Raw genomic sequence first — 27,963 nt, forward strand, 5'->3', positions numbered from 1 at the left:
GCAAGTCAGGAAGAAAGTTCTAAGAACCAAGTTGGCTGGCACCTTGATCTTGGGCTTCCAGCTTCTAGAACTGTGCCATATTTCATCACAGCAGCCTGGGAAGACTAATGAAACAGAGTTAACCGGACTGAAAAAGGAAGCCCAGACAGTGTAGAGGCTGAGAGAACTAGTAAAGCTAAAGACTGTGCCACTGAAATAGTTAGTGACAGACAGGAGTCAAAGGAGCTAATGGTGAGGGGGAAAAGGCCACTGCCATCCACATTTTACTGATGGGAAGCCTGGGCCCACAGATGCAGAGCTGTCCTAACTGCTCAGTAGTATTAGGCAGCACCAGGACCAGAACTCAGGTCTCCTGGCTGCTAGTTTCAAGCCTTTTCCACAACACTGTTGTCTCACTCTGGCGTCTTGGATACCTGCCATGGTCTATATGGAAACTACCTACACAACAGGAAATTGCTTCAAACATATTTATTATAATTTTTACAGACTCTAAGTTCATGAATAGTCCTGCAACGCATGCTGGTGTAACTCAACACAGGGCCTGGAATCACACCTCTGGCCAGGCTGGGCAGTACCATCCAGCACGCACCTGTCTCAGGTGAGGCAGCTTGCGAGGGGGTTTCCAGTGCAGCATCTCAGGACACCAGAGAAGGAAAGGGCAGCATGGTTCCCTCTGGGTGCACAGGCCTGTGCTGTGCTGTGGATGAGCTACCACCTGGGGTGGCTTCAGACCCTGACTCTGACCTGGGAGCCCGAGAGAGCATTTCTAGGCAGGTTAAGACATGATCAAGGTGCCTGAGAGACGAGGACAGGGGCGTGCTGGGTTTCTGTGGCTTGAATGCTTGATTGAGTGCTGCAATGCAGAAAGGCATCAGGAGGCCGGGCCCGGTGTTAGGAACTGAAAAAGTGGCCCAACCCTGGGCTACAACTGTATCTATCCTCCAGTGCCCTGTGGTTTCCAGGTGGCTGTGGTAGTGTGTAGAAGCCTTCGGTGTTCTCTCGTTAACACCCTGTTTCATGGACGGCACCTCATACGTTTCAAAGCCCTTTAAATATATCCTCGGGTATTCTTCTGGGCACTCTAGCTTACACCCTTTCTTGCTCACCGGCGCTGGTTTAGACCTGTCAAATTCTTGAGCTGACAAAGGGATGGAAACAGAGAGTGATGAGACCTTGCCCTGACCCTAGGACTCCAATGGGAAAGACTGAGATTTCCAAGGCAGCATGCGTGGCTATGATGCAGAGATCTGACATACCAGGGTCCCGGGAGTGAGCACTGTTTCCTGATGCCAGTAAAAAATAGAAGTGGGGTACTTGGGATCTAGAGATTGGGACTGAACCACTGTCAGTCTTATTATTAGCTTTCCAGTTTAAGGCTACAAAACTACTTGGGGTCAGTGACACATGTGAGAATGGATGGGCAGGGATGAGCTGGGCAGTACTCACTGTCACCGCTGCGCCCATGAGTCCTTGCACCAGTGCCTCTCCGGTGGACTTTACCTAGAAGGAGTCAGAGTCAGGTTCTCTCAGGCCCCCACCACTAGCTCAAAGGTGAGACAGGTAGGACAAATCAGTAGGCCTATTAGCCCCGACAGGTAGAGTCAAGAGGGCTCTGTGTACTGGAGGAAGAGCCCATGGACAACACAATCACAAATGGGCCAAGTGTGGCTTTCGGGGTAGGCCCTGGGGACTGTCAGCTGAAGTCAAAGGGGAGCAAGAGAACAGACAAGTGACCAGTGCGGCCCAAGGAAGACAGTGTGCCTAGTGAGGAGGCTTCCCAAATGCCTAGCCCCCAGCTACCTGCTTGGCAGTGTGGCCCACGTTCATTGCGTCGTTAATTCGGTTTTCCAGGAAGTGCCAAGTGTCCTCAAAGTCTGGGGAGGAGTCCTGCATCATCACCAGCTCTGTCGTGTTGTAGATGCCAGCCAACACTGCTCGGCGGGTGTACCAGTTAAACTGCAAAGAAACCCATCAGAGAGGTGGGTCACCACTATTGCTGCAGGTTGGGGGAAGTCTGGGTAGTTCCTACCCAAAGCCACTGGCACTCCTGGGCTTCCTCCTGATTTCTTCTTTTCCTCACAGATACACATGGCCCTCTAGACAAGACTGCTGTTCCCAAACTAGGCTGGGTGTCAGAATCACCTGGGAGATTAAACATGCAAGCTACTGGGCCCAACATCTTAGAGTCAAGAGGTCTGAAATAAGTGCCGGGGTCTGGATGTTTCATAAGCGCCCCACGTGATTTTGCTACATCCACTCGGCTTTGGAAACGCCAGTGAAAAGCCTAAGTCTCAGGACATCGAAGTTCTAGGGAGGCCCTGTGGTCAGGCAGTAATGACCAAACCTTCGCGTGTTCATCAGTGAAGTGAGGGCTGAGACAGCATCACGGACAGACTGGAATACCTAGGAAGAGCTGAGAGTTCAAGTCCTTCAGCAACTTCTGACTGTCCTGGCGAACCACTCTTTAGAGCCCTAGCTCGGCTGCTTTGTGTTTTATCCCTCTGATTTCTTAGCTTTCTAATTTCATTTTCCTACCATCTCTGTTGGTGGTATATTCCCACACGATGGAAGTTTATTAAAGCACTTTGTTATAACTGTGGTGGGAGCATCTTTTTCGCCTCCCATCCTGGATTCCACAAAGTACCATCACACATTAATTTCCTTTATGAAGGTATATATATATATTTTTTTAATTTCCTACCAGAAATATGGTAGCACTAACAAGTCAGATTCTTTCCTGGTGCCTGTTTAAAGGCTTATTGATCTCTTAGCGAAGCAAGCCAACATGGACTACAGGGAGAGAGTTTCTTTTTAAAGCAACGAGTGTCTCCATGGCATTCTTTTTTTTTTTTTTTTTTTTTAATCAGTCTCATAAAAGACACACACTGAGAAAGTCTGCTACGGAATCTAAATCATAGAAGACTGAGGGGGAAATGATTATAAAATGGCAATCCAATCACAAGGCCCTCTGATGCCTTGTCACCAGTCTAGTGGGGGAAGGAATACCAATGGCTCATGGCTACGGCACTGGTCCCTGAATGAAGATGACCTAGATCCCACCGTGGCTTGTGGAGGGACCCTCCTCATACCTTAGCCTCCCCTTTCCAAGATGGGAATGACACTGTAGTCCCGTGAAGGATTTGTTATCAAAGAAGTTTCACAAACTTCCTGAGGAAATGCTTAATCCGAGCGTTGCCAGTAGCCTGCGGGCCTGCAGAGAGCACTCACGTCAGTGGACTGGTCCCCAGCGTAATGCCACATGTCATCCACCATGCTGGTGAGCAGGCCCAGGCTGGCCGGGATGTTGTGAGGGAGCAGAAGGATGCTGAGCGCCTGAGGAGAGACGGCAGAGGAGTGGGACTGCACACCGGCAGCGGCGGGCTCAGGTGGCTAGTGCCTCACCTCCCCCTGGAGGTACGGAAGGGGGCCTGCCCGGCCCTCCTTCTGAGACTCACCATCTCCACCCACTCGTGTGAGCTCCTGGCGTCTAATGCTCCCGACTACAGCTAATGGGAGCCGGGGCAGATCCGACCCTCAGCTGACCCAGTCAGATTCTCAATCCCTAGCATGTGGACTTGGGAATGCAGACAGCCAGCTCTAGACTGGTGGCTTTGAGTACTGAGAGCACCCCATTCTGTAACATGGAGGAAGAAGCAGGGATAGCTGGGGAGTCTGGGGGTGGAATTTGAGGTGGAAAGGGTCAAGCTGGAGATCTGAAACCAAGCGTGGTGAGCATGGGCAGGGGATGGGACTTGACTCTGGACTGTACTCCCTCACTCCCGCCCACAACTGAAATTACATGCTCAGCCGTCTCCCAGCTGGGCAGAGGACACTAGATGATCCGTGGGCCCTCTCAGTGCTGATGTGCTTTGAGTTCTTAACTGAGAGAATGGCCTGCACTGTGACACACTTTGAAACAGGAAAAAAGGACCTTTAGAAAAGGGGAGTGGGAAGCCCTTGGAATGAATACTCCAATTCTCTAAGCATCACACTGACATACTGAAAAGAAGGCCCAGTTCCCTGAGATCTAGAACGCGACAGGCCTGTTAATGATGATGGCCAGTAAAATCTTCTGACTTTTCTAATCCCCTTCATGGATTCCTCCTCATTGAAGACCTGGTGGCACACTCGGGCCACTAAGACCCCACCCAGGACGTGATCTAGGACCCACGCCACCCACGTTTCCAGGAACTGAGACACAGATGGCTCAGAGGTCCTCTCTTTGGCTCTCGCAAATCTGAAACCTAGCTCCACCAACTGCACTGCGAATCCCCAGTTTTGTGGAGATTAATGAGCTGACTTCTGAACCGTGTGCCAGACCCTCCAAGTGAAGGTGCCGAGGATCATAAACACGAATACTTTCTGCCCTGGGGCCTGGATGTGGACTCTGTACCCGAGGCCAGTGCTCAATGTACGGGATCAGCATTCTCAGTCTGGTTTCCACAGCATCCCTCAGGAACTCGTCTGTCTTCCTCTTCCTGGAAGAGGGAAAAGAAAACACTGTGTTTCTGGATCAAAGGCATGGGCTCGGTGCTACACCGTTTACTCAGCCCTAGTGAGGAGGGCCCCACCAGCTCCCGATGAGACAGGCAGCTGCGTTTCAGTCCCAGCAGAGCAGCAGGGCTGCTCAGTGCTACCCTCTTGGCTCTGCTTGGATTGGCCTCCTGGGGACAGCCAGTGGCGCCTAAGCTCCTTGAACCTTAGCTGCCACCCCGAGCAATGATGCCATGGGACTTACTCTGCCTGGCCCAGCTGTACCAGCTTCTGCTCCTCTTCCAGCACACGGGTGAGCCGAGAGTTGCACTGGGTCACAAAATGCAGTATCAGTTCACTGCCATCATTCCCAAACATGTTGGCAGCCGCACTGGAGAGACCCAGAGACTACAAAGGGGGAGAGGGAAAACGGGAAAGTGGCAGGTAGGTGGAGTGGACATTTGCCGCCTGTTCATCACTAGGGCCTCCTCTTCTAGTAACAGCAGCTTGGTTCTCAGTGGGACACCCCACTCTTCATTCTTGTCCGTGTGATCTGGGAGAAGCTGACCACCAGTCCCTCCACACTCCATCAAGCCCCTGGGTGTGATGCAAAGCAGGGGATCCAGACCTAGATAAGTGGAGTTCACAGCAACTGGTTCAGGAACGTGCACGTGACCAAATCCAGCCCTACGAGGCCGCCTCCACACTTTTGCTAGGACCGATGGGAAAGAAGTACCCTCTTTCCTCTGGGGCTGCTGAGCCATTTTTAGTCCTGCATGGGAAGCCCCTGCTGAGAATGAAGCTCACAGAGAAGAAAGCAAAGCAGATATGCTGTAGAGACAGTTCCCGGCAGCAACAATCTAAGAACACCGAGCCAGAGCTACTTCCAGACCTTTCTGTTGTTAAATGAGCCAAACACTCCCTTTCTTGCTTGAGCCAGTTGAGTTTGAGTTCTGACACTTGTAACCTAGAGTTGTAACTATTATAAAAAGGGGCTTGGGAAGAGCGCTCATAACTCTCTTCCTCAACAACTCACTTAACCTAAGCCTCTTGGAAAGTAGGTCTCTCAGTTGTTTAAAAAAAAAAGTCTCACAAACTTTTTTTTTTTTTTTTTTTTTTGCCACACCGCAGCATGTGGGATCTTAGTTCCCCGACCAGGGATCCAACCCGCGTCCCCTGCATTGGAGACACAGTCTTAACCACTGGACTGCCAGGAAAGTCCCTCACAAACTTTTCCTAATGAGTTGTCAAAGAGTTAACAAAGCCACAGAGATCCTTTACTATTCCTCACATACAGGACTCACTGAGCAGCTACTGGAGGGAGAACCCTGACAGCAGCAGGGACAGAGGGCAGAAAAGGAACCAAAAAAACCATTAACTCTAAATTCCCACCATTGGGAAAGTGCCTCTCTTTTGGTGGGAGTACACGGCCGTTTTGGAGGGCAGCTTGGCAATATTCACCTCAACACCAGAGCCGCAGGAGCATCAGTACTAAGGGTGACCGTGCTCCCTGTGTGCCTGGTGCCTGGCTGAGCGCACTATATACACGACCTTGCTGCAGCCCGACAGCAACGCCAGCAGGGGGGTATTACCATCATCCACATTTTACAGAAACCGAGGCTTAAAGCTCTTAACCACCAGGTATGCTGCCTCTAACATGTATGTAACAGGAACCTCGAAAATATACACACTCCCTGGGCCAGTTGTTGAGCTACTGTCTCCCAGCTCCAAACCTGCCCTTCCTCTGCAAGCCACACTTCTGGCTCCATGTTAGGTCCGCTGATAGGGTCTCTAGAGGGAGACTGCAAGGCTGGAGGAGGAGGAAGGGCCTGGCTCCTCGCGGTTTACTTCCCGTCTGCTAGCGGTCTGTGTGAGCAGCGCCCTCCTTCACCACCGCAGCAGTTCTGTCCAGTGGCAGCAGCTGAACCCAGTCTGCAGTATTCTCAACAGGTGCAGACCCAGTTTCATCGAGCCACCATCCTCTCCCAGCCCTCCCAGCCGCTCTGCCATTTCCCCAACCCCAGAGGCCAAGTGCCAGCCCCAAGGGACCCTTCCTCCAAGGTCAGCGACACCAGCACCCGCTGAGGAGCGCGTCCTCAGGAGACGTGGGGGTTTCACCGCCACAGGGACTCTCCTTCAAGCTCCTAGCTGTAATCATTCCAGCTCTTCCCTTTGTTTCCTTAGCCCCTGGGATGACAGCTCCTCCCTGCAGGTGCTACCTCTACCATACCTTAGTGTTCTTTTATCCTTTCAGTTACCTGGTTACCAATTTCACATCTAGTTAACAATTCTTTGTGTTAAATTCTCTCTATTTGAGTAACTGGTGTGATTTCTTCTGACTGATGCACTCCCTGAAAGACCAACTCCACTTCTCAGAATTTGTCCTAAAGAAACCAACCAGAAATGTACTTAAATCTGTCGTACAAATAGGCTTATAATATTAAAAAAATTGGAAACAACCCAAATGTTTATCAATTGAGTTCAAGTAAATGCAATAGGTATTATGCAGCCGTATGAATGGAGATACGCAGAGTGAAAAAAGCATATGAAAAAGAGTGAAAAATTTAACCATAGAATATTCAATAGAATCAGATTTTTCCAAACAATCCTGTTACATTTCTGTCCTCCCCTGGCTCCACACCTTTCTGTAATGATTCTCTCAAACCTCCTCTGCTACCTCCGAACCTCTGTCTCCTCCCACTGTTTCCTAACTTCACCATCAGGAGACAACCACACCTACGTTACAGAGAAAACAGAAGCCATTCCCTGGGAACTCCTTAAAGGTTCTTCTAGAAACTAAGCCTGCAGCTGTCTTCTCCAACTTTGCCCCTAATACATCGAAGGCTAGTCTTTCCACCTGTCTTCTGGATTTCATAATCCTTGCCTTCAAGGAACCTCACGTTTTTTACTTTGCCACTTTCTCTTGTATCTTCACCGTCACCGGTGTTTCTGTGCCCTCCTACCAGTATTCAAACATGCTCATCAAACTTCCATCCCACTTCCCCTGCTTAGTATACTAGCTCTCTTCTCCCCCTCGCAGCCAAACGCCTCTGCACTTCCTGACCTCTACTCACTCCTCAACCCACCAGTTATTTTGGACCTGTACTCCCTTCAAACGGCTGCCGCTGCAGTCACCAATGTCTAGTTGCCTCATCCACATTCTCCCGCTTTGCCTCCAGCACAGGCTCCTCTACCTCAGTCTTCTTTGCCACCCCACCCTGTTCCACCCCACCCTTAAATGTCAGTGGTCCCTGAGGACCTAGACTCCTCCCTCTTTTCACATGACACTCCAGGCACATTCATGCCACCCTAGGCAATCTCACTTCCATGGTTTAATGACCACATACATATGTGGATTATGCCCCAACATATACTCTAGTGCAGGCAGCTCCTCCAGTTTCAGGCCTGTATGCTTGAGGTCCCCCGTTGGCCGACCCAAAGACCCCTCAAATTCAACAAAGCTCAAGACTGTACCCATGGGGCTTCCCTGGTGGCGCAGTGATTGAGAGTCCACCTGCCGATGCAGGGGATACGGGTTCGTGCCCCAGTCTGGGAAAATCCCACATGCCGCGGAGCGGCTGGGCCCATGAGCCATGGCCGCTGAGTCTGCGTGTCCGGAGCCTGTGCTCCACAACGGGCGGGGCCGCAGCGGTGAGAGGCCCGCGTACAGCAAAAAAAAAAAAAAAAAAAAAAAAAGAAAAAGAAAGAAAAAAAGACTGTACCCATGGGCCTTCCTCAAACCTGGCTCTTTAGTGGCCTTAATCTAAGAAAACGGCGCCACCATGTACCCACGCATGCAAACCGGCAGGCAGCTCTGGTGGCATTTTGTCACTCCCTCCTATGTCATTCTCTCACCAAATCTACCCACTTGTCTCAACGTTCACTGCCCCTGCTCTAGGTCAGAAAGCCCTCATCTCTCCTGGATGACGAGCAGCCGCTCCCAGTGACTCTCTGACTCCAATACTTTTTCATCCAGCAGCCAAAGTGATGGTTTTGAAATGTCACATTGAATTCTATACCTCCAATTATTCTTAGAATAAAAGAAGGCCTAACTCTTCAACATGACCTTTGGACCTTGCCTGATGTGGCCTCAACTGACCCTTCCCCAGCCTCACTCAGCTCACATCTCTTCCTGATTCTTGGCATGGTTTTCTTCGGTTCTTCTAATGTGCAGGCTTCTTTTCACGCTGCACATGCTGTGTCTCTGTCTGGACTTGTCCATCCCCCACGCCACCAAATCAGGTAAAGCATTCTCATTCCTCAGCTCTCAGTTCCAAAGCCTTTCCTCACCACGTTCTCACCCCACTCCGAGTTAGATTCAGTCCCTCCACTGCATGTCACAATAGCACCTTTTCCTGATAGCCCTTACCACATTTTATAAATATGTATTTGTATATATGTGATGAATGTCACTAGACTGGAAGCTCAACAAGGGCAGAACTTTGCCCACCCTGACTACTATGATGTCCCTAGGACCTAGCACACTCTCTGGTCAATAAATATTTAAAGAGTGAATGATCAATAAATGAAAGGGGTTTTTTTCTAATTTGAAAGATCAAAATGTTGATCTTTGTTATCACAGACAATTTTAAGTTCTTTTTTATATCTGTCTGTATTGTTCAAAGCTTTCACAGTGAGCACACAGTGGAATCATATAGTATTCCACTTATTGACTTATGTGACTTCTGTTACCATACGTGCTCTCGGGAGAGTGAGAGAAGACAAGAGAAATGACAGTTAAATTTTTAAAAAGCAGCAAAGTTGCCCACTGTCCCATTTCAGGAGCAGATATCTCACGTGCTTGGGGTGGGAGATGTGAATCTGCAATTCCATCAGTCTCCATCCTCACAGACCTTTCATAGGATGGTGTGTGGCTATGCTTGATGATTCTGCACAATGAGGCCTAAACGTGAGCCTATGGCTTAATCTACAGGAGCAGGCTGCTCCACTGCAGGAGGAAACACCGATTGTTAGACTTACATAGAAAAATGAGGTGTGCTGGTCTCCAAGGTGGTGCCTTCTTGGGAGTTTTCAAACACCACATTTTGTCAATTCTAGGATCTCCATTTTTTTTTCATTTTAAACAATCAGTGTGAATCATAAATTGATGATGCGTCACAGTTTAACAGACAGCATTTTTCTTTTTTAGTGATGCATAAAATAATGGCGCTTCTTACAACCAATGGCATCTTAGAGTCAATGAAATACGGCAGTTTTTTTTTTTTTTGCGGTATGCGGGCCTCTCACTGTTGTGGCCTCTCCCGCTGCGGAGCACAGGCTCCGGACGTGCAGGCTCAGCGGCCATGGCTCACGGGCGCAGCCGCTCCACGGCATGTGGGATCCTCCCGGACCAGGGCACGAACCCGTGTCCCCTGCATCGGCAGGCGGACTCTCAACCACTGCGCCACCAGGGAAGCCCGGGAAGCCCCTGGCAGTTTTGATCATAGGCAATTCTTGTCTAATGAGCTGCCTTTAGAACCTAACTGCCAAGAACCAACTCCACGGTATATTCTTTTTATATTAAAAAATAATTAAAAAACAAAGCCATTTCTACCCTATTGGGGAAAAACAAACAACACAGAACCAGAAAATCGTATAGCAGTGAGGAGCTCTGTGGCTCTGAGCTGGGCTGGAAGAAAGCCCTCTGCTCTGGCTGCTGTGATTCCCTCCTGGCTGATCTTGGTCAGGCTGCCCCGCCCGCACCCCTACACACCTTGGCTCCTTCTGCAATTGCCTCTGCTGTCCACCCGTGGGCGGGCACGCACTCCAGGGCCGCCGTCAGGATGCGCTGCTGCAGCTGCTCCTCACTCTCGTAGTCCTCCTCCTCCTCACCGCCCTGGTCTGTGTACCTGAGACCCAAATGCAAGAGAGACATGGGGACGGAGCCCGGCACACCTCACCTCACCTCACCGCCTGCTGCCTGGCATGCAACAGGTGCCTGGCCAGAAACCACAGGCTCTGTGCCTCCTCTCAGCACGTGTTGAGAGGACATATACTTATGTGTCGGTATCAGCATTTGAATGCCAACAGAGCAAAAATCATATCATCCTTCGCCTCCCATAGAGTCACTGAGAGAAAGGAACCATGAGCGAGGAGGTCAGGTGACAGTAAGGTGCATGCTGTCACAGCACCCTGGATTTCCCAGTTTATAGCCTTACCACATTGTTTCTTTATCTGGATTTGTACCAAACTGTAACTCCACTGAGGACAGGGACAACGGTTACGTTATTCACAGGGCCTGGCACAAAGTAGATCCTCAAAAAATATTTGTTGAATTGAAATGAAAACTACTTTCATTGGGAGACCAGAAAAATGACTGGGAACACTCCAATTTCAGAGCCAGAGGAACTTCTCAGCGGCAGGATTAAGTAAAGACGAAACATCTAACGGAGATGTAAATTATTATTTCCTTTCTGGAGGGCAATTTGGCCTCACATGTGTAACGAAATGTAAAATGTGCATATCCTTTGACTCAGCGCTCCCACTGCTGAGAGAATCATCTACTTTATCACATTATTTTTCATACCAGTGAAGGAAATCTAAATATCCATCAATAAAAGACAGGTCAAATAAATTTTGGTACTGCCGTTTGCTGGAATACTATCAACCATTAAAATAATATAGATTGTGAAATGACATTATAAACGTACTATTGAGTGAACAAACAGGTTCTGGAACAGCATGTATAGTGCACAGTGTAATTAATCATTTATAATATATACAGGGTTATATACGAAATACGTTAGAGAAAAGGATATTCACAAAGAGTTATCTCTGGGTTTGCGATTTCTGATAATCTTTTTACTTTTGTGAACTCCTTTGTATTATTTAGAATGGTTTAGAAGGTACAGGCACCGTTTTCATAAAACAAACAAACAACAGGTTCCTTTCAAAGATAAGGTTGAAAATGATGAAAGCTGTGAAGGGAACAGAGAGGTTAGAGGAAGGAGAAGCACAGATTCACCCAAGCACGCAAAGTGGTCAGAAATGGGTGGACTGGGGTTCTACTGCCTACCTGGGGGGTGAACGAGAAGACTCCTGACTGGGTTCTTCTGTGCCCTGTGTCTCAGAATGTTGCTGAGAAAAAGAGGGGGGAGGTTGCTGCTCCTGCTGATCTGAAGACCTCAGCTGTGTAGCTGAAGCGTGGAAGGCACGTGGCACCAGGGCTGGTCGGCAGCGGGACACTGAAACAAACTGAGCTGGTCAGCCAGGGACACTCACCAGAGAAGACCCTTTGAGACCCAGAGTGGTACGAGGGATGGGGAGGAAGAAAAGCAGAGGAAAACCAGAACCACACAAAATTCTTGGGTAAACTGGGAACCTTTCGACATGATGTGGTGGCAAAAGCAGGAACCAGGAAACGGAAGACCTGTCTTCTAGACATGTTTCCATCATTTGTTAGCTGTGTGTTAATGGGCAAACCATTTCACCCCAATGAGCACGACTTTAAAATACGCAAATTAAGAGAAATAATCTCTACTTACTCAATGGGAGTGTTGCGAGGCCCAAACAAAAAAATGAAAGTGACTTGAAAACATTATATATTTATATATCATGGCAAGAGCACTGGACTATAAATTAGAAGGTCTGAGTACTGACTCCCTAGTGGTTATGTGGCGTCTCTATCTGTTTTCTCATCTGCAATATTGCAACACCCATTTACTTTAGGAAAGGGCTTTTGAAAAGTACAGTACTGTATTTCCTAAGCAAAGGCTCATACTATTTTCTTTCCCAGTATTTTACTATAAAAAAAAATTCAAACATACAAGCAAGTGGAAAGAACTGTGGCATGAACACCTGCATATCCATCACACTCTTCATACATCAAGCCATCTTATTTATTTATTTTGGCCACGCCACACGGCTTGTGGGATCTTAGTTCCCCAACCATGGATTGAACCTGGGTCTCAGCAGTGAAAGTACCGAGTCCTAACCACTGGACAGCCAGGGAATTGGACACCCAATCCATCTTATTTTTCTTATTTTTTGATGCATTTGTTGCAGACTTCAGAATTCTTTATCTTTAAACATTTCAACATGCACATCGTTAACTGGAGTTCAATATTTATTGAATATTTACTGTTCTTTTATTGAGGTGATATTTACGTTCAATGAAATGCACAAATCTTAAATGAGCCAATTCTGAGTTTTGACAAATGTATACACCTGCCTAACTTGAACCCCTATCTAGAGATTAACATCATCCCAGAAAGTTCCCTCTTATTCCTTCCCAGTTATTCCCCACCCACACTATGCAGAATTTTTCATTCTAGTCTTGCCTGTCCTAGAATTTCATCTAAATAGAATCATACTGTGTATCCTGTGTATGTACAAGACTTCTTTTGCTTAGAATACTTTTTAGATTGATTCATATTTCTGAGAAAATCAGGAGGTTGTTACTTTTTACTGCTGAGTAGCATTCCACTAAGAAACACTATTCTATTGAACACCTGGGCTGTTGGCTATTATAAAGGTGCTATGAATATACTTGTTCAAACCTTTTTGTGGACATTTTGCTTTCATTTCTGTTGAGTAAATACCTCGAAGTACATTTTCTGGGTCATAGGCATTACTTTTACTGAACATATTTAGTTTGGAGCTTTGTATAGAAACAACAAAACAGCACTCATTTTAAAGAAAATCTGTGGACCAAATCAGGAAAAAATGATTTTTAAAAGAAACAGCACCTATGTGTGAAAATATCAATTATTTTAGCATAGGTACAGAAAAAAACGGACCAAATATTCATAAAACTTCGAAAAGGACCTGGGAGGTCCCAAAGCAATATTGCAGAACCACTGCAGTCCACGAGAAGATTTTAGGTGAAATACAGGAGAATATTATTTCATTAGTTATATATTTATGTTAATATGTTAATTCATACGTTCTATTTGTGGAAGATGACATTGGTTTTCCATTTATGGTAGTGATATAAAGCTTCCTCTTTTAAGAAAACGTCTATATTTTTACGAAATCAGACGTATAAACAAAAATACTGACTATATGGTGGCAAAAGTGGTACGAGGATACTGAAGAATTACTGAAGAGGTGGGGAAATGACTGACTTGGGAAAAAGCAGACTAGGCGCTCTCTGTGTCTGTTTCCCGGGATCAGGGCCCAGGGACTTGACAATGGAGTTAAGAGACTGGGTACAAGTGTGCCAGTCTGCAACCGACCGAGCTGTGTGACCTTGGGCACCCACAGCCCTCTCTCGGGCTGCGTCAACTCCATGAAATGGGAGTGACAGACCCTTCCCTGATGCTCTCGCTCCTCACAGGTCGAGAATGGGGTCAGAAGCCAGCCAGGCGGCCACTTCAAGCCCGAGGCGCCGGCGCGAGCCGCTATGCCCTTCACCTCACCTTGCTCTCGAGCCGCCACGAGGCTTCTTCCGCCCCTCACCCAGCCCAGATCAGCTTCGCGCCCCCTCCCCTTCCCTCCCCGTTCCCGGGATCGGCCGCCCTCTCACCGGGGAGGCACCGCAGTTGCAGAAGCCTCCACCCCGCCCGGCCGAGCGCGCCAGACACCCTCGCTGCCATCTTGGAAGCGGGCACGCTGCCTACAGCGACGCGCCGTATAGCACCGAGTCAGCTGCATGGCCACTTCCGCCCTCCCCGCGCAGCGGGAGCTTCGTCCTCTCGCGAGAGGCGCGAGGTGCGGAGCCGGCCGATGCTGAGAAGCCGGGAGCGAGACCCGGGCGGCAGGTGAGCGATCACCAGGTGGTCCGAGAGCCCGACCTTCCCCAACGCCCCCGTTCCGGCCCACCCTCTGCCCCATGTCCTCTCATTTCCCATCCCCAGCCCCGTCCTTCGGCGGAAACGTGGCTATGGCCACCTCCCTGAGGACCACAGCGGGCTTTCGCCCGGGGGAAGCCGGTGTGAGGGGTCGGGCCCGCCGTGCCTCGTCCCGGTCTCCTGGCGTGGTGGCTTCTGCCCTTCCCGAGCTGCCTTATCTCCCGCGCTGCCGGACCCGGCCTGAGGCCCCGGGGGACAGCGCTGAGCTGGGGTCCGGGAGACCGGAGTCTGAGACCCGGTTCTGCTAGTAGCCAGCTGTTGTGACCTTGAGTCTCAGTCCCTCTTCGCAAACATCAGGGAAGCTTAAGTTTCCGTCTTTGCGGGTACCTGGACCCCCCAGGTTGTAATTTTGAAACTTTGACTTCCCTGAACCTCCAAAGTGTTGAGTTGATATAATTGAGTATTCCCAAACTTGCCGGATTGGAAAAACCATCAGGACACTTGTTAATAAATCGGATACCGAGGTCTTTCTCCTGGAGAGTTGATTCAGTACATCTGGAATCTTATTTAGCCCTGGAATCTTATTTTAACAAATGGCCCCGGGTGATTTGGACGATCTGCAAGTTTGGGAAAGGCTGGTGGCCTTTATTCTGACATTGAGTGCCAAGCTCTGCGTGACTCAGGGAGGTCATGGACTAGTCACTGAGCAGATATGTAAATGCGGAGCGCCTCACTGGGAAACCTATCACCAGGGAAGGCTTCATAATAGTCGGAAGAAGTAAATGGTTTGGGGATGAGGGATAACCAACAGCTGGAGCTAAGCATGCCGTTCTGTGAGTTGTGTGCAGTTAGACCCTTGTCTTTGTATTTTTGTACACTCCTATCAACCTTTTCAGAACCTCTTACTCTCCCCTGCGTGAGTGTGGGGGAAGCCTCCCCCTAAGCCAAAACTACTCCCCAAATGTTAAAATTTCAGATCCATATTTCTGGATTTCGGTAAAGCACTACTGATCTCTCCATGAGGTTTTTTTTTCTGAGTTCTGTCCACTTATCTTCGAATGAATCTTTCCTGTGGAAAATCTAGCACTTGGATATCCTTCCTGAAACCCTTAAGTTTGACACACACCTAATTGCCTGGAGACAGAGTCTTCTATTTCTTTTCCTTTGAGTTTACTGTTTCCTTGCAGATTGTCACCTTTTTTTCTGTGTGTGTGTGTGTGTGTGTGTGTGTGTGTGTGTGTGCGCGCGCGTGCGCACGCAAGTGCACACGCTTCGGTCAGTTCATTTTAATTAAATTTTTCTTTCTGTTAACTGTCAGTATTCTTAGAATTTTTTATGCATTTGACTTAAAAGGATTTGATCCTTGGTTTGAACTGATACCCAAACTTCAATCTTATTTATTTTCTTTTGGCCCTTTTCATCCTTAAAAGGAGCCTAATGCCTCAGGATTTGATGTTTACTGGGTGCCTTAAAAATAAAGAAGTACATCTCCAGAAGTTGTTCTCAGACATCTGCTTTCACTACCTGCCCACAACATTTTAGAAGGGCTGTGGGCATGTGTGTGCAGCAGTCAGAGTTGGAGAGATGCTTAACAAGTCCAGTGACGTGACAATGACTTCTATTCCACCTCTTTTTATTTATGAAACTGGGCTCTGAGTCACTCTTCTAAGTATGTTGACTTAGGTGCCAGACATTTTTTCCTTGTTTTTTTAGAAAAGACATTGACAACAACATAAAACTCTGATGATGAGTAGTATCACACTTTGCCTTTTAGATATTTAAAAGAACATTGTGTCCCATTTTATTTGGAAAACGCTGACTGAAAGTGGTGGCTGTGTCTTTTTGAGAGTTAATGTTTAATAAATGTATTTTATGAGTTCCCTGTTGCCATAGAAGATTAGTTTGGGGGGATATGGAAAACAAAGCACTTTCCATTCTTCTAATTTACAGACACAATCCCACTGGAGTACTGTATAAGATGTCATAAAGTGCAGCTCTTATGTTGTATAACTTTAACAATAAAAAAGGAGCTTCACATTTCTCCCTGGGGTGTCCTCCCAGCAGGTATGGCTGAGGAGGAAGAACAAGATCTTATAGGACTGTTTGAAGCAAAGGCAAATAAACTGGCCACAGAGAAGTGGAGGCTCAGAGTTCTCTTAGAACATTATTTTATTGAGCTCTGTGTGCCAGGTCCTGCTGAGTACATTGCATATTTTTATCTTCTCATTTACTTCTTGCAGCAGCCTTGCAAAATATAAGATTATTCTCCCTACTTTATTAATGAGAAAAGAGGCTAATCACTGATCCATTGTCATGTAGCTAATAAATAGAAGATCTAGTGACAGGTAGAACCCCAGTTCATCCGTATTCGAAACCTGTGCTCTCTGAAACTCTGCCTGATAAATTGGGAGATTGGGATTGACATATATACACTAATATGTATAAAATGGATAACTAATAAGAACCTGCTGTATAAAAAAATAAAATTCAAAAAAATAAAAATGAAAAAATAAAACCCTGCCTCCATTAAGGTTGCTGAAAAGGTCTCAACATCTGGCTTTTTGTGTTTCTCTAGTTAATGAGTAGCCTTTGGCCCCTTGGTTCTTCCATGAGGATTTTTCTGTGAGTACAGTGCAAGGTTGTAGTGGGAAGGGAACTTCTCATCTCTTTCTATTGTCCCAAGGGAGAGCCTGTTCCAACATCATTCTAGAAGGAGATCATTTATTTCTTATAACGTCATACCCAGCAATCCATATTCCTATCTTCCCCAGTTGGTTCTTAAATGTGAGATTGATCCAGAGTTGTTCACTTGAAAGATTTGTAAGGGTTCTTCCTCAACATGTTACAGTTGAAAGCTTAAAGTTTCAGTTCTTGATTGTGTGCTTTTTAGGGATTTAAAAACCACAATTCAATGACTAAGGAATCCTGTTTATCTGATAACACTTGGCATCCTTTTACCACGGCGTGCAGTCAGGTCAGGATAATAAAGAGGGCATTCCACAGGGAAGGAACCAGATAAAAAGCATGATAGAGTGAAAATGCCAAGATTTTTCATACAACAAGGAAGGATTCACTTTGGGGAGGTGGGAGATACAGGTGGAGCCAGATTACGGAGCACCTGAATCCAGAAGACTGAAGAGTTTTGACTTTGCTCTAGAAAATAAAAGCCTTAGGAAACGAGCAGCAAAATCAAAGTACTACAGTATTTAAGGATGACTGGCTGACCTAGGCATGTTTTGTAGGCTGAGGAGCAAATCATTTGAAGGGAAAATTTTTTTTTTTAAAGATTCTGCACTCAGATTGCTTCACATGTCTTTTTTTTTTCTTTAAGATTTATTTATTTATTTGGCTGCACTGGGTCTTTAGTTGCAGCACGTGGGATCGTCGTTGCAGCATGTGGGATCTTTAGTTGTGGCATACGGAGACTTTAGTTGTGGCGTGCGGGATCTAGTTCCCTGACCAGGGATCAGACCAGGCCCCCTGCGTTGGGAGCACGGAATCTTAACTGCTGGACCACCAGGGAAGTCCCTGAAGGGAACATTTTTAAAGAAGGAAGAGTGTGTAGGCCTGACTTAAACTTGGTCCCGGAGTGTCTGTGGTGGCATAATTGTCACTGGGTTAGCCACCTCTGCAGAATACAGAAGTATTCGGCTTAAGACCCATCTCTGTGTGATCCCTCTCCCGCAGCTTTGGTCTCATGTCGTTTGGTAGAGCTGTCTGAAGCCAGGGACTTGGAGTCATTAATGTTTAAGAAAGAAATGGGGAACTGAGTAGACTGCTATCTCCTGACCTGATTGCATCGTGAGGACATTCTATACTCATCTGAGTATCAAGTCAAAGAGAAAGTTGACCCCGGCAGGAGGAAATTTCCGTAGGTTAAAAGCATGGGTTTTACAGTCATATAGACTTGGATTCAGATCCCAGCTTTTACTTTTTCCACACAACACTTACTAGTCGTGTGACCTGGGCAAAGTCAACAGCCTGTTTCCTGACTGTAGAATGGGAGTAATATCTAGTTTAAGGTTGTACTGAGGTTCAATTGAGATAATGTAGGTAAAATGCTTTGAAGAGTCTGGCTAATGTTAATTGTTAGAGATAGAGGTAGTAGATACTATTGATCAATGCAGAGTCAATAGAATTGAATTTTCGTATCTTGATGAATGGGAAAATATCATTATTCAGTTTGCTAAATTTACATATGTTGTCTCTTTTTAAAAAATACACTAAGCTTGTGGTTGGGTTATATCAGCCAATTTATTTGCCTCCCTTGCTGAGTCATACTTCTGCCTAATTAATGTCCTGTGTGTTTTAGATTCTGTTCAAGCTGAGTTGTCTCATACCAAAGAGAAAAGAATATTTGTGCCTTCAACCTCCTTACTTGACCGCCCAGTCAGGATTCTCACCAAGGAAGCCACCTGCCATATTTGGGAATGTTGGGGTTATGAAACCTTGGGATAATGGGTTTATTTATTCACACTCTGGTATCTACAGTGAGTTTTTCTAATGTGGTCAGCATTCCCTGGTGGGAGGTCAGAATTAGGTTGCAATTGTAATCACATTTGGTGATACTCCATGGATTGAATTGCGTTTTGTCTCTGCTCACTCTTGACTCTCCTTTGGCCCATAGCTTTTAGGTCCACAGCACTGCAGGAATGGCAGATTTTGGGATCTCAGCTGGCCACTTTGTGGCAGTGGTCTGGGATAAGTCATCTCCGATGGAGGCTCTAAAAGATCTGGTGGATAAGCTTCAAGCCTTAACTGGCGATGAGGGCCGAGTGTCTGTGGAAAACATCAACCAGCTGTTGCAGTGTAAGTACCTACCCAGGTTGTCTTACAGGGAGGGCGGTTTTGATGGCAGTGCTGCATTTCTTGTCGTTCCTTGATAGCTGGGTTTTTTTTTGTTTGTTTTTCTTTTTTTAATAAATTTATTTATTTATTTTTGACTGTGCTAGGTCTTTGTTGCTGCACGCGGGCTTTCTCTAGTTGCTGTGAGCGGGGACTACTCTTCATTGCGGTGCACGTGCTTCTCATTGTGGTGGCTTCTCTTATCGCGGAGCACGGGCTCTAGGCACACGGGCTTCAGTAGTTGTGGCTTGCGGGCTCTAGAGCGCAGGCTCAGTAATTATGGCGCACAGGCTTAGTTGCTCTGCGGCATGTGGGATCTTCCTGGACCAGGGCTCAAACCCATGTCCCCTGCATTGGCAGGCGGAGTCTCAACCACTGTGCCACCAGGGAAGCCCAATAGCTGAGGGTTGTTTTGGGGGGGTGGCACATGATAGTAGTTTTTTCAGTTGAGATACAGTGGACTTAGGAGTATAGTTGATGATTTGTATAAGTAAGTTCTTATTTCTTATTAGATGTTCCACATTTTTTAAAAAAGCTTGGTTTTCGTCCACCTTCCTTTTTTACTTTTTCCCCTGAGCATACAAAAGGAGATGAAGTTAGTAAGACTGAGGGAGAGCAGGGCAGCAGTGTCCTTGCCCCTCTTGCTAGTAACGGTGGTATAATAGCATTTGCTGAACAGGTAGGTGTTTATTCTACAAGGCCACGCATGTAACCTTTGTGGGGACTTGGGAGGGATTGGGAGATTCTGGGGCCAAGGTGATTGTTGATTAGAGTCTTCCTTCTTTTCAGCTGCCCACAAAGAATCTAGCTTTGACATTATTTTGTCGGGTATAATTCCTGGAAGCACCACTCTGCACAGTGCTGAGATTTTGGCTGAGATGGCCCGGATCCTTCGGCCTAGTGGATGTCTTTTTCTCAAAGAGCCGGTAGAGACAGCTGTGGGTAAGGAAATTTTCACCTGAAAGACTAGAGTTTAACAGGGTTGAATCTTTAGGTATGTTTACCGCATCTCTCTGAGAAGGAGGTATAATTTGGAGATCAACAGTCCCGTACTGAACCTTATCCTTAGGGATAAGGGATGAATTATTGTAAAACTCTGAACCAGCACATCTGAATAAATTGTGATATTTGACCCATTAGGTAGTAAAATAGAAGGAAACTGCTCATCTGAAAATGGCTGGATCCTTCAACAGGTGAATGCTTAAACTGGTACATCCACACCATGGAAAACTATGCAGCACTAAAAAAAGAACAAACTATTGCCACGTGCAACAACTTGGATGAATCTCAGAGGAATCATGCTGAGTGAAAGAAATCCAATCTCAAAAGCTTAGAGGCTGTATGATTCTGTTCATATAACATTCTTGAAATAACAAAGTTATAGTGACAGAGAACAGGTTGGCCGTCGTCGGGGTTAGGAATGGGAGGAAGGGGGTACGTGAGGCTGTAAAGGGGGTGGTGTGAGGGTTCCTTGTGGTGATGAAGACTACGCACACACACACACAAGTGTATGTAAAACTGGTGAAATCTGGATAAGCTCTGTGGACTATCAGTGACAACTTCCTGGTCTTCATATTATATGATAGTTGGGTAAGATATTATCGTGGAGAGAAGAGGTGAAGGGTCCTTGAGACCTCCCTGAACATTTTTTTTTAACTTCCTATGCATCTATAGTTATTTCAAACTAAAAAGTTAAAAAAATAGTGACCAGAAGTCTGAGAGTGATGAGCTAAGTATTGATTCACGTGAAAGTAAAGACAGAATCCAAGAAATAAAAACCTCTTTTTTGCTCAGTGGTAAAGCTGTCAGAATCATTCTAGATTTTTAGCCTTTTTTAAAAAAAATTTTTATTTATTTCTTTATGGCTGTGTTGGGTCTTCGTTTCTGTGCGAGGACTTTCTCTAGTTGTGGCAAGCAGGGGCCACTCTTCATCACGGTGCGCGGGCCTCTCACTATCGTGGCCTGTCCCGTTGCGGAGCACAAGCTCCAGACGCGCAGGCTCAGTACTTGTGGCTCACGGGCCCAGTCGCTCCGCGGCATGTGGGATCCTCCCGGACCAGGGCTCGAACCCGTGTCGCCTGCATTGGCAGGCAGATTCTCAACCACTGCGCCACCAGGGAAGCCCGATTTTTAGCATTTTTAACTAGACTTTCTCTCAAAATGTGATGACTTATTTCATCAAATAATAGAAATAAAAGTATCTTGAGGGCTTCCCTGGTGGCGCAGTGGTTGAGAGTCCGCCTGCCGATGCAGGGGACACGGGTTCGTGCCCCAGTCCAGGAAGATCCCAGATGCCACGGAGCGGCTGGGCCCGTGAGCCATGGCCGCTGAGCCTGCGCGTCTGGAGCCTGTGCTCCGCAATGGGAGAGGCCACAACAGTGAGAGGCCCGCGTACCACAAAAAAAAAAAAAAAAAAAAGTATTTTGAAATGTGTAAAGGCATTTATGTGGAAATATAAGCTTGTGATGTTAATAGCAGCTATAGCCTTCTTTGGGATGTAAACCTTGGGTGACTAAACACAGTGTCTGTCGGAGCTATACAGAGATACTTGTATACTTTACAGTTTCTCAGCCTCTTGGTCATTATCCAACAGCCCCTGGAAGGTTAGGTTTTTCAAAGAAACAGAGAGTGATATGAAGCAATAATAATGGAATTATTATATGACACTTAAGAGCATCAGTAAGAGCACTTTGAACAACCAAAAGGAGTTGTCCAATTAAAATATTATCACTAAAATATATATACATTGAACAGAATAGGTTATTATTGTTTTAGTGCCTGCTGACCTGAATAGCAGAGAGCCTTTATTATTTTTCTTGCTTTGACCTATAAAGCTATTAACTGGGGTTTTCCTCTTAGCAGTTAACAATAGCAAAGTGAAGACGGCATCTAAGCTGTGTTCAGCCCTGACTCTTTCTGGTCTTGTGGAAGTAAAAGAGGTATGTTTGTAGACGACCTTCTTTGCTGGGAATTTAAGCCTTGGGTGACTAAACCCAGTATCTCTTTTGTCAGACGATACAGAGAGAATCTGGGAGAAATAACAACCCTGAAGGTGAGGTGATCAGTGTCACTCAACTAGGAAACAAGTTGAGAAGGGCTCTGCATGGGAGAAACCAGATGCCTCGAAGGACGAAACCTCTGAAATCAATCTCCTCTGAAGAGACTCAGCTTGGGCCCATGTGGGTTGGGACGTATTTTGGTCTCAGTACTAGTGGTGACCACTGAGGCAGGGAGAGAGCGACACATCTCTTAGTGGACACGAATCTTAGGCCTAAGTGAAGGGCAGTTGCCTGTATTTTCCTCAGCTTTTGGGTGGGAGGCTAGAATAGGTTGGAGCGGGAAATCCTTTTCTGACAATTCATTAGAAATATTAACATTAAATAGAGGTATTTATGGTTCTACATTATTCTCCAATGCTGAAATTTCCTTGTGTGAGAGGTGTTATACCACGATAGCTGTTATACGATTGATCTGTACATGACCTAGGGCCTCAGTTTCTTCACGCCTACCCTTTCTTATTTTTCTTTTTAGTTAAAGTTCTTCCATTTTTTATTCCAAAATATGGGATGTTCATAAAAATTCAGTTAAGGCTGAAGAATATAAAGTGACATCTCAGGCCTTGCTTACACTTTCCTCCCCAGAGGGAGCCACCAATACATTTTTGGTGTGGCTGTTCGGACTTCTTTTTATGTATTTACAAGTGTGTTTTGTGTGTGTGTATACACATTTTTAAATGTAAACAAGGTCATATGTATACAGTGTTCAGTCACTAGCTCTTTTCCCCACCTTTAGCTGTCTTCGACATTATCCACCTCAGTGTATTGACCCACTTCCTTACTAATGATGGAACGGCGTTCAGTGCTCTAGATGGACTGTGGTTTATGTAGCAGTTCCATAATTGTCGGACGTAGAGGCGGCACCCCCAGCTTCTTCCCAAGGAACATAGAAAGCATTTCCCTCCCCCTGTGGTTCTCTTTCTCTACTGTGTATTTCATTTCTAGCATCTTTACTGTGGGCATGCTCCCCCGCCACAGGCTTCGATTCCATTCGACAGCCTCTTCAACATGTCCGATTCATCTTGATAATCATAATCATTACAATCTCCACAATGCCTCGCACAGTGCCTTGTACCTAATAGACAGATATTTGATAAAACTCTCCAAGGGGCAGGCTCAACATAAACATGTAGACAGAAGTTACACTCCAGGGTCCTGATCAGTGAGAAACTGAATGTGAGGCACGAGGCAATGTCTGTGATCTCCTGCTGTCGTGTGCTTACTACAGATGTGAGCATTGGACACCTGTGAGGGGGACATAGTACACCATCATACTGTAGAAGAAGTGTGGCCTAATCCTCTGATATCTTGAATTTCAGCTGCAGCGCAAGTTCTTGAGCCCTGAGGAGATTCAGTCTGTCCGAGAACACCTGGGTTACCACAGTGACAGCCTACTCTCTGTGCAGATCACAGGAAAAAAGCCCAATTTTGAAGTGGGTTCTTCTAGTCAACTTAAGCTTTCTACTACCAAGAAGTCTTCCGGTGAGACTGGCCTGGGGACATTGTTCTGTCTGAGTGGGCCTGAAAAGCCCTATTAAAAACTGAGCCAGAGATCTGAATGAGGTGGTGACATCTTCAGAGGATCATTCCCTTCCTTAATTTCCCTCATTTCCAAATGGAAGAATGCTTAATGTACTGTTGTTCTGGGCATATTCGGATCCAAAACTGAAATGATGCATAGATATTACCTAGTTCAGCCCCTTCTTCTGCACCAGAGGACACTGAGGTCTCCAGATTCTAGAGGTCAGACTCCCGTAGCTTCATTAGTTGATGAAGTCTTTCCAGACCCCAGAATTATGACATTTACCCTCAGAAGACCTCACAGTGACGGTCATGGCGGATAAGAGTGTGCTATTCCCCTTCCCATGTGTCCTTTTCTCTGTGCCACTGAATGCAGCTTTTCTTTGAGGATCTTAAGACACTTATAAAAATATCTCCTCTCAGAAGATCGCACTCCACCCTTTGTCACCATTCTCACCCTTCCTATCACTATTTTTTAATGCCTGAGTTGAGAAAAATTGTCCTAGCTGTGAGGTATGCAAAACTTTACAGGTACATTCACACTGCTCTGTTTTGACTGTGCAGCCGAAATCTTCAAGAAATCCTTTAACGTCCTGACCTTTGGAGTCACAGTTCCAGAATGGGTAGGAGCAGCTTAGATGACCTGCCCTGTGGGAGATCTGAGCATCCAGTGTGACAGTGATCTCTGGGGGGTGCACTTCCCCCCAAGGCCCATTCGTGGACTGGCCCACACTGAACCCTCAGCTCTTTGGGGCCCAGAGAGAGAATCAGGAGGTGTGATTTGCTACTGATTTGTTGTTACACCGCCGCCACCAGCTCTCGAACCCATTTTCTTGTCTGTAACAGGTCTATGTGTGACTGGAGCTTTGCTATTTTAATGCTTTTTGGCACAGTTTCTTGTTTAATATTCAAATCTCCTGCAGTGGGTATAGGGAATCCTATTAGCCCCATGTTCTAGGGATGGGAACTAAGAGAAGGAGGAGAAAGCAATATGGAGTGGAAGTTAAAAGCGTTAGGTAGACTCTGTCTGTACTTGTGTTATTTGTGGCTGTGTGTAACTGGCCTAAGTATCTAAACCTCTTTCCTCATTTATAAAGTTAGGATGACAAGAACTTTCCTCATAAGGTGGTGAGCAGGACTAAATTAGATCATGTATGTAAAATGTTTAATGTAGTATCTGGCACAAAGCTTAACAAATGATGGCTTTTATTGCCATAAAGTGATGGGTTCCTCTCATGCCTTTCTAAGTGGCAGAGCTGGGCCTTGAACCCAGGTCTTTTGACCGCCGGCCCAGTGTGTTCCCTGCACAGCCTCAGTAGAAAGCACTTACACGTGCTTGGAGTTTGTTCCCAGCTGCTTTTCTGGAGCTTGTTTTCTTTCATTGGTTGGATTCAGGGAAGCCTGCTATGGACCCTGCAGCTGCCAAGCTCTGGACCCTCTCGGCCAACGATATGGAGGATGAGAGCGTGGTGAGTCAGCACTGTGGTCACCTGATTGCTTTCTTTTAGGCCCCACTTTGGGTGGGAATGTTGTTTGGAGCGGCCTCTCTGGTTTTGTAGGTGTGAAAGCATTTAAAGCCCAGCCTTGTGGCTGTGCCTGCCACTGGCATTTTTTGACTCAGAAGGAAACTCCACATTAGTGGGCATTTTAAATTTCTTTTTCAGCATCCTTCCCCCCGCAGATTTTCTTGTTCTCACTTCATGTGATATATTAAAGACTCTTGTGGGCATGCGTAAACCTGAAAAGAGTTTGTCAGCTAAAATATTTTTTGGCTCCTTCGTCTGGGCAAGTCACCAAATGCTCACTGTCTTAACAGTAATGCTCTTCCAACTCAGATCAATGCTTTCTGTAATAAAGTTCTTCATTCCTACAACTATTGAAGTTAGAGTGGTAAGCAAACTAGGCGACGGTTTGTGCCCTCACAGAGCTTACAGATTAACTGTCTACACGTTTATCGAAGAATTACACAAGTGTATATATCATTACCTGCCTTTTCCTCTGGAATTATATAGAAAATATTCCATTCCCTTTTCTCACACGACAGCCCTTTATATATTCGCATAAATATAACGCTTCTCTCTTTGTTCTTCCTGCCCCCTCCCTCCCTGCCCTCCACACACATATTCTCTGCACATCGTAAATGAGTGCCCAGCCCCCTCACAGCCTAACACAGCTTCTGTGCATGTAGTGTACTCACTGTGTGGTCAGCTTGGGCGTAATGATCAAGCCCGGGTAGGATGATGGGTGCCTTCTACATAGATGGGCGAACTGCTCCTGTGGACTGTGGCCACTTCACCTGTTCCTTAGCAGAGACCATGACTGTGTCATTAATGGCTTCGAACATTCTCCAGGATCTCATTGACTCAGATGAACTGCTGGATCCAGAAGATATGAAGAAGCCAGACCCAGCTTCCTTGCGGGCTGCTTCCTGTGGGGAAGGGAAAAAGAGGAAGGCCTGCAAGAACTGGTAAGCCTTGGGGTGAGAAGAGGCTGCCAGGCTGCTTCCAGCGGCTTCTGATTATCAAGGAATCGCTGTACTTTACAATTACTAAACCATGTTTTATTGTAAAATGTATCAGACGGTTAGAAGAGTATGCTAAATAAGTACATTTTAAAGAACAATAAAATGAACACCCATGTACTGCTCACCCAGCTGAAGAACCAGGAACATGACTTGTTCCTTAGAAGTCGCCTCTGCGTGCTCCCTCAGCTGCATCTCCCTCCCTCTCCTTACAAGAGGCTACCATTCTCCCAAATTTGTGCTAACCTCTCCTGGCTTTTTCGATAGTTTACTGTCTATGTGTGAATCTCCAAACAATCCATCATTGAATTGTGGAGCCCAAACCTGACTAGGCCAGGAAAGGTCAATACTCCATATCTGTGAAGGCTCCCAGGGAAAAGGTCTGTCAAGGATTTGGAGTTTCTGGGTGGTGGCAGGTCCCGCTCATCAGCTGCTAACTTTCCCCCAGCACCTGTGGCCTCGCAGAAGAACTGGAAAAAGAGAAGCTGAGGGACCAGATAAGCTCCCAGCCCAAGTCGGCTTGTGGAAACGTGAGTATCTGGTTGATTACTCAGTATTCACAAAGGCCTAAACTAAACACAGACCAGCTCCAGCTCTACAGAGTTCACTGCCCAAGTATTTTAATAATAGGTGAACATGCGAGAACGTGTCTCTAGGTAGTAATGGGAAGAGGGGTTATCTCATGAGGGTGGGTAGCACACTCATGCCCGTAGGGGAGGCACCTGTCATTTCTTATTGTTGGCCCCTTTCTTTCTGCTTCACATTAGGCCTGATGCTACTCAGCCATTTGCTGAGTGTGGCTGTGATGTGAACTGCTGAGAATATAGAAGTATGTCCACCTAAGGAACTTCTCTAGACTTTTGTCTTTCATGAAATCAGAGATCTTAAAGACTCTTAGTATTTGGATCCCAGTTGGACCTACAAATGTACGCAGTCGTTCTCTTCAGGCCGCTGTGGCCATACTATGAAGTTTGGGATCCCTTTCTCCAGGCCTGTATCTCTGGGAGAGCTGACACTTGGCTTCCCTGTATGATGGTCTCTTCTTTCAACAGTGTTACCTGGGTGATGCTTTCCGCTGCGCCAGCTGCCCCTACCTTGGGATGCCGGCCTTCAGACCTGGGGAGAAGGTGCTCCTGAGCGACAGCAGCCTCAATGATGCCTAGGGGAGGGCCCGGCCTGAGACACACCTGCTCCTCCGCCAGCTCCTGCCCCTTCCATCCCACCACGTGGTTCCTCCCGCCTCCTCTCGATTGGCTCACTCTGGCTTAGGTCCATTGCGGAGAGGGTGCTCAGTGGACAGAGTGGAGCTGGCTGGGAGCAGTGGTGTGGAGTGCTGCTGCAGATCAAGACCACGGTATCCCGGGGCCCTGTTACCCTGAGTGGGGACCTCCTTCACCCAGTGTTAGGTAAACGGGGCACATCCCAAATAGGCCCCTCTCGCCAGGTCAAAATGCTGACATTTCGTAACACTCTCCAAGCCCGCCATCCTTGAGTATTAACACTGTGACAGAGAGGGCCCCACCCCATTCTAAGCTCCGCAGTAGTGCCACGGCTTATCTTCCAGAGTTGGTGGTTTATTCACCATGCAGTTTTCTTGGTGACAAGAGGCAAGTGTCTCATGACCTCAGAGCACCAAGAGAATCACTCCTTGGTTGCTGTGATCACATCCAGTGTCCCTCTGCCCCCTCCAGTCCTACCCCCCATCCCTGTTTTATTGTGTTGCATCTGTGCCCTACTGTCATTTCTGTTAATCTCCAGGTATTAAACTTACGTACTAATGTATATTCGCTGTGAAGAGGGGATATGTCTCTATGTG

The 27,963-nt window shown here is 46.7% G+C and overlaps 2 protein-coding genes across 5 annotated transcripts; one reads left to right on the top strand and one right to left on the bottom strand.

The window, feature by feature from the left end:
* Positions 1-61: 61 nt before the first annotated feature.
* COQ9 (coenzyme Q9) lies at positions 62-14,072 on the bottom strand. Of its 2 annotated transcripts, XM_027119807.1 has the most exons (9): positions 13,940-14,072; positions 11,489-11,657; positions 10,187-10,322; positions 4,739-4,881; positions 4,394-4,478; positions 3,229-3,333; positions 1,801-1,956; positions 1,447-1,500; positions 62-1,138 (listed from the first exon to the last, which is right to left on the bottom strand). In XM_027119807.1, exons 1-9 carry the CDS (start codon positions 14,007-14,009, stop codon positions 1,103-1,105), a joined length of 954 nt encoding a protein of 317 aa, XP_026975608.1. In that variant the 5' UTR covers positions 14,010-14,072; the 3' UTR covers positions 62-1,102. The 2 variants fall into 2 exon arrangements, with proteins under 2 accessions (XP_026975608.1, XP_026975609.1); XM_027119808.1 differs by lacking the exon at positions 3,229-3,333 and having other exon boundaries at positions 13,940-14,040.
* CIAPIN1 (cytokine induced apoptosis inhibitor 1) lies at positions 14,045-27,947 on the top strand. Of its 3 annotated transcripts, none has more exons than XM_027119810.1 (9): positions 14,045-14,174; positions 18,832-19,013; positions 19,839-19,991; positions 21,909-21,988; positions 23,425-23,587; positions 25,022-25,095; positions 25,978-26,093; positions 26,596-26,677; positions 27,200-27,947. In XM_027119810.1, the coding sequence occupies exons 2-9, from the start codon at positions 18,857-18,859 to the stop codon at positions 27,308-27,310; spliced, it is 936 nt and encodes a 311-aa protein (XP_026975611.1). In that variant the 5' UTR covers positions 14,045-14,174; positions 18,832-18,856; the 3' UTR covers positions 27,311-27,947. The 3 variants fall into 3 exon arrangements, with proteins under 3 accessions (XP_026975611.1, XP_026975613.1, XP_026975612.1); XM_027119812.1 differs by having other exon boundaries at positions 21,912-21,988; XM_027119811.1 differs by lacking the exon at positions 14,045-14,174 and adding an exon at positions 14,948-15,037.
* Positions 27,948-27,963: the final 16 nt, after the last annotated feature.

This window comes from Aethalodelphis obliquidens, unplaced genomic scaffold (genome assembly GCF_003676395.1).
Source record: "Aethalodelphis obliquidens isolate GAN/ISIS:26980383/991018 unplaced genomic scaffold, ASM367639v1 scaffold20, whole genome shotgun sequence".
Classification (NCBI taxonomy): domain Eukaryota; kingdom Metazoa; phylum Chordata; class Mammalia; order Artiodactyla; family Delphinidae; genus Aethalodelphis; species Aethalodelphis obliquidens.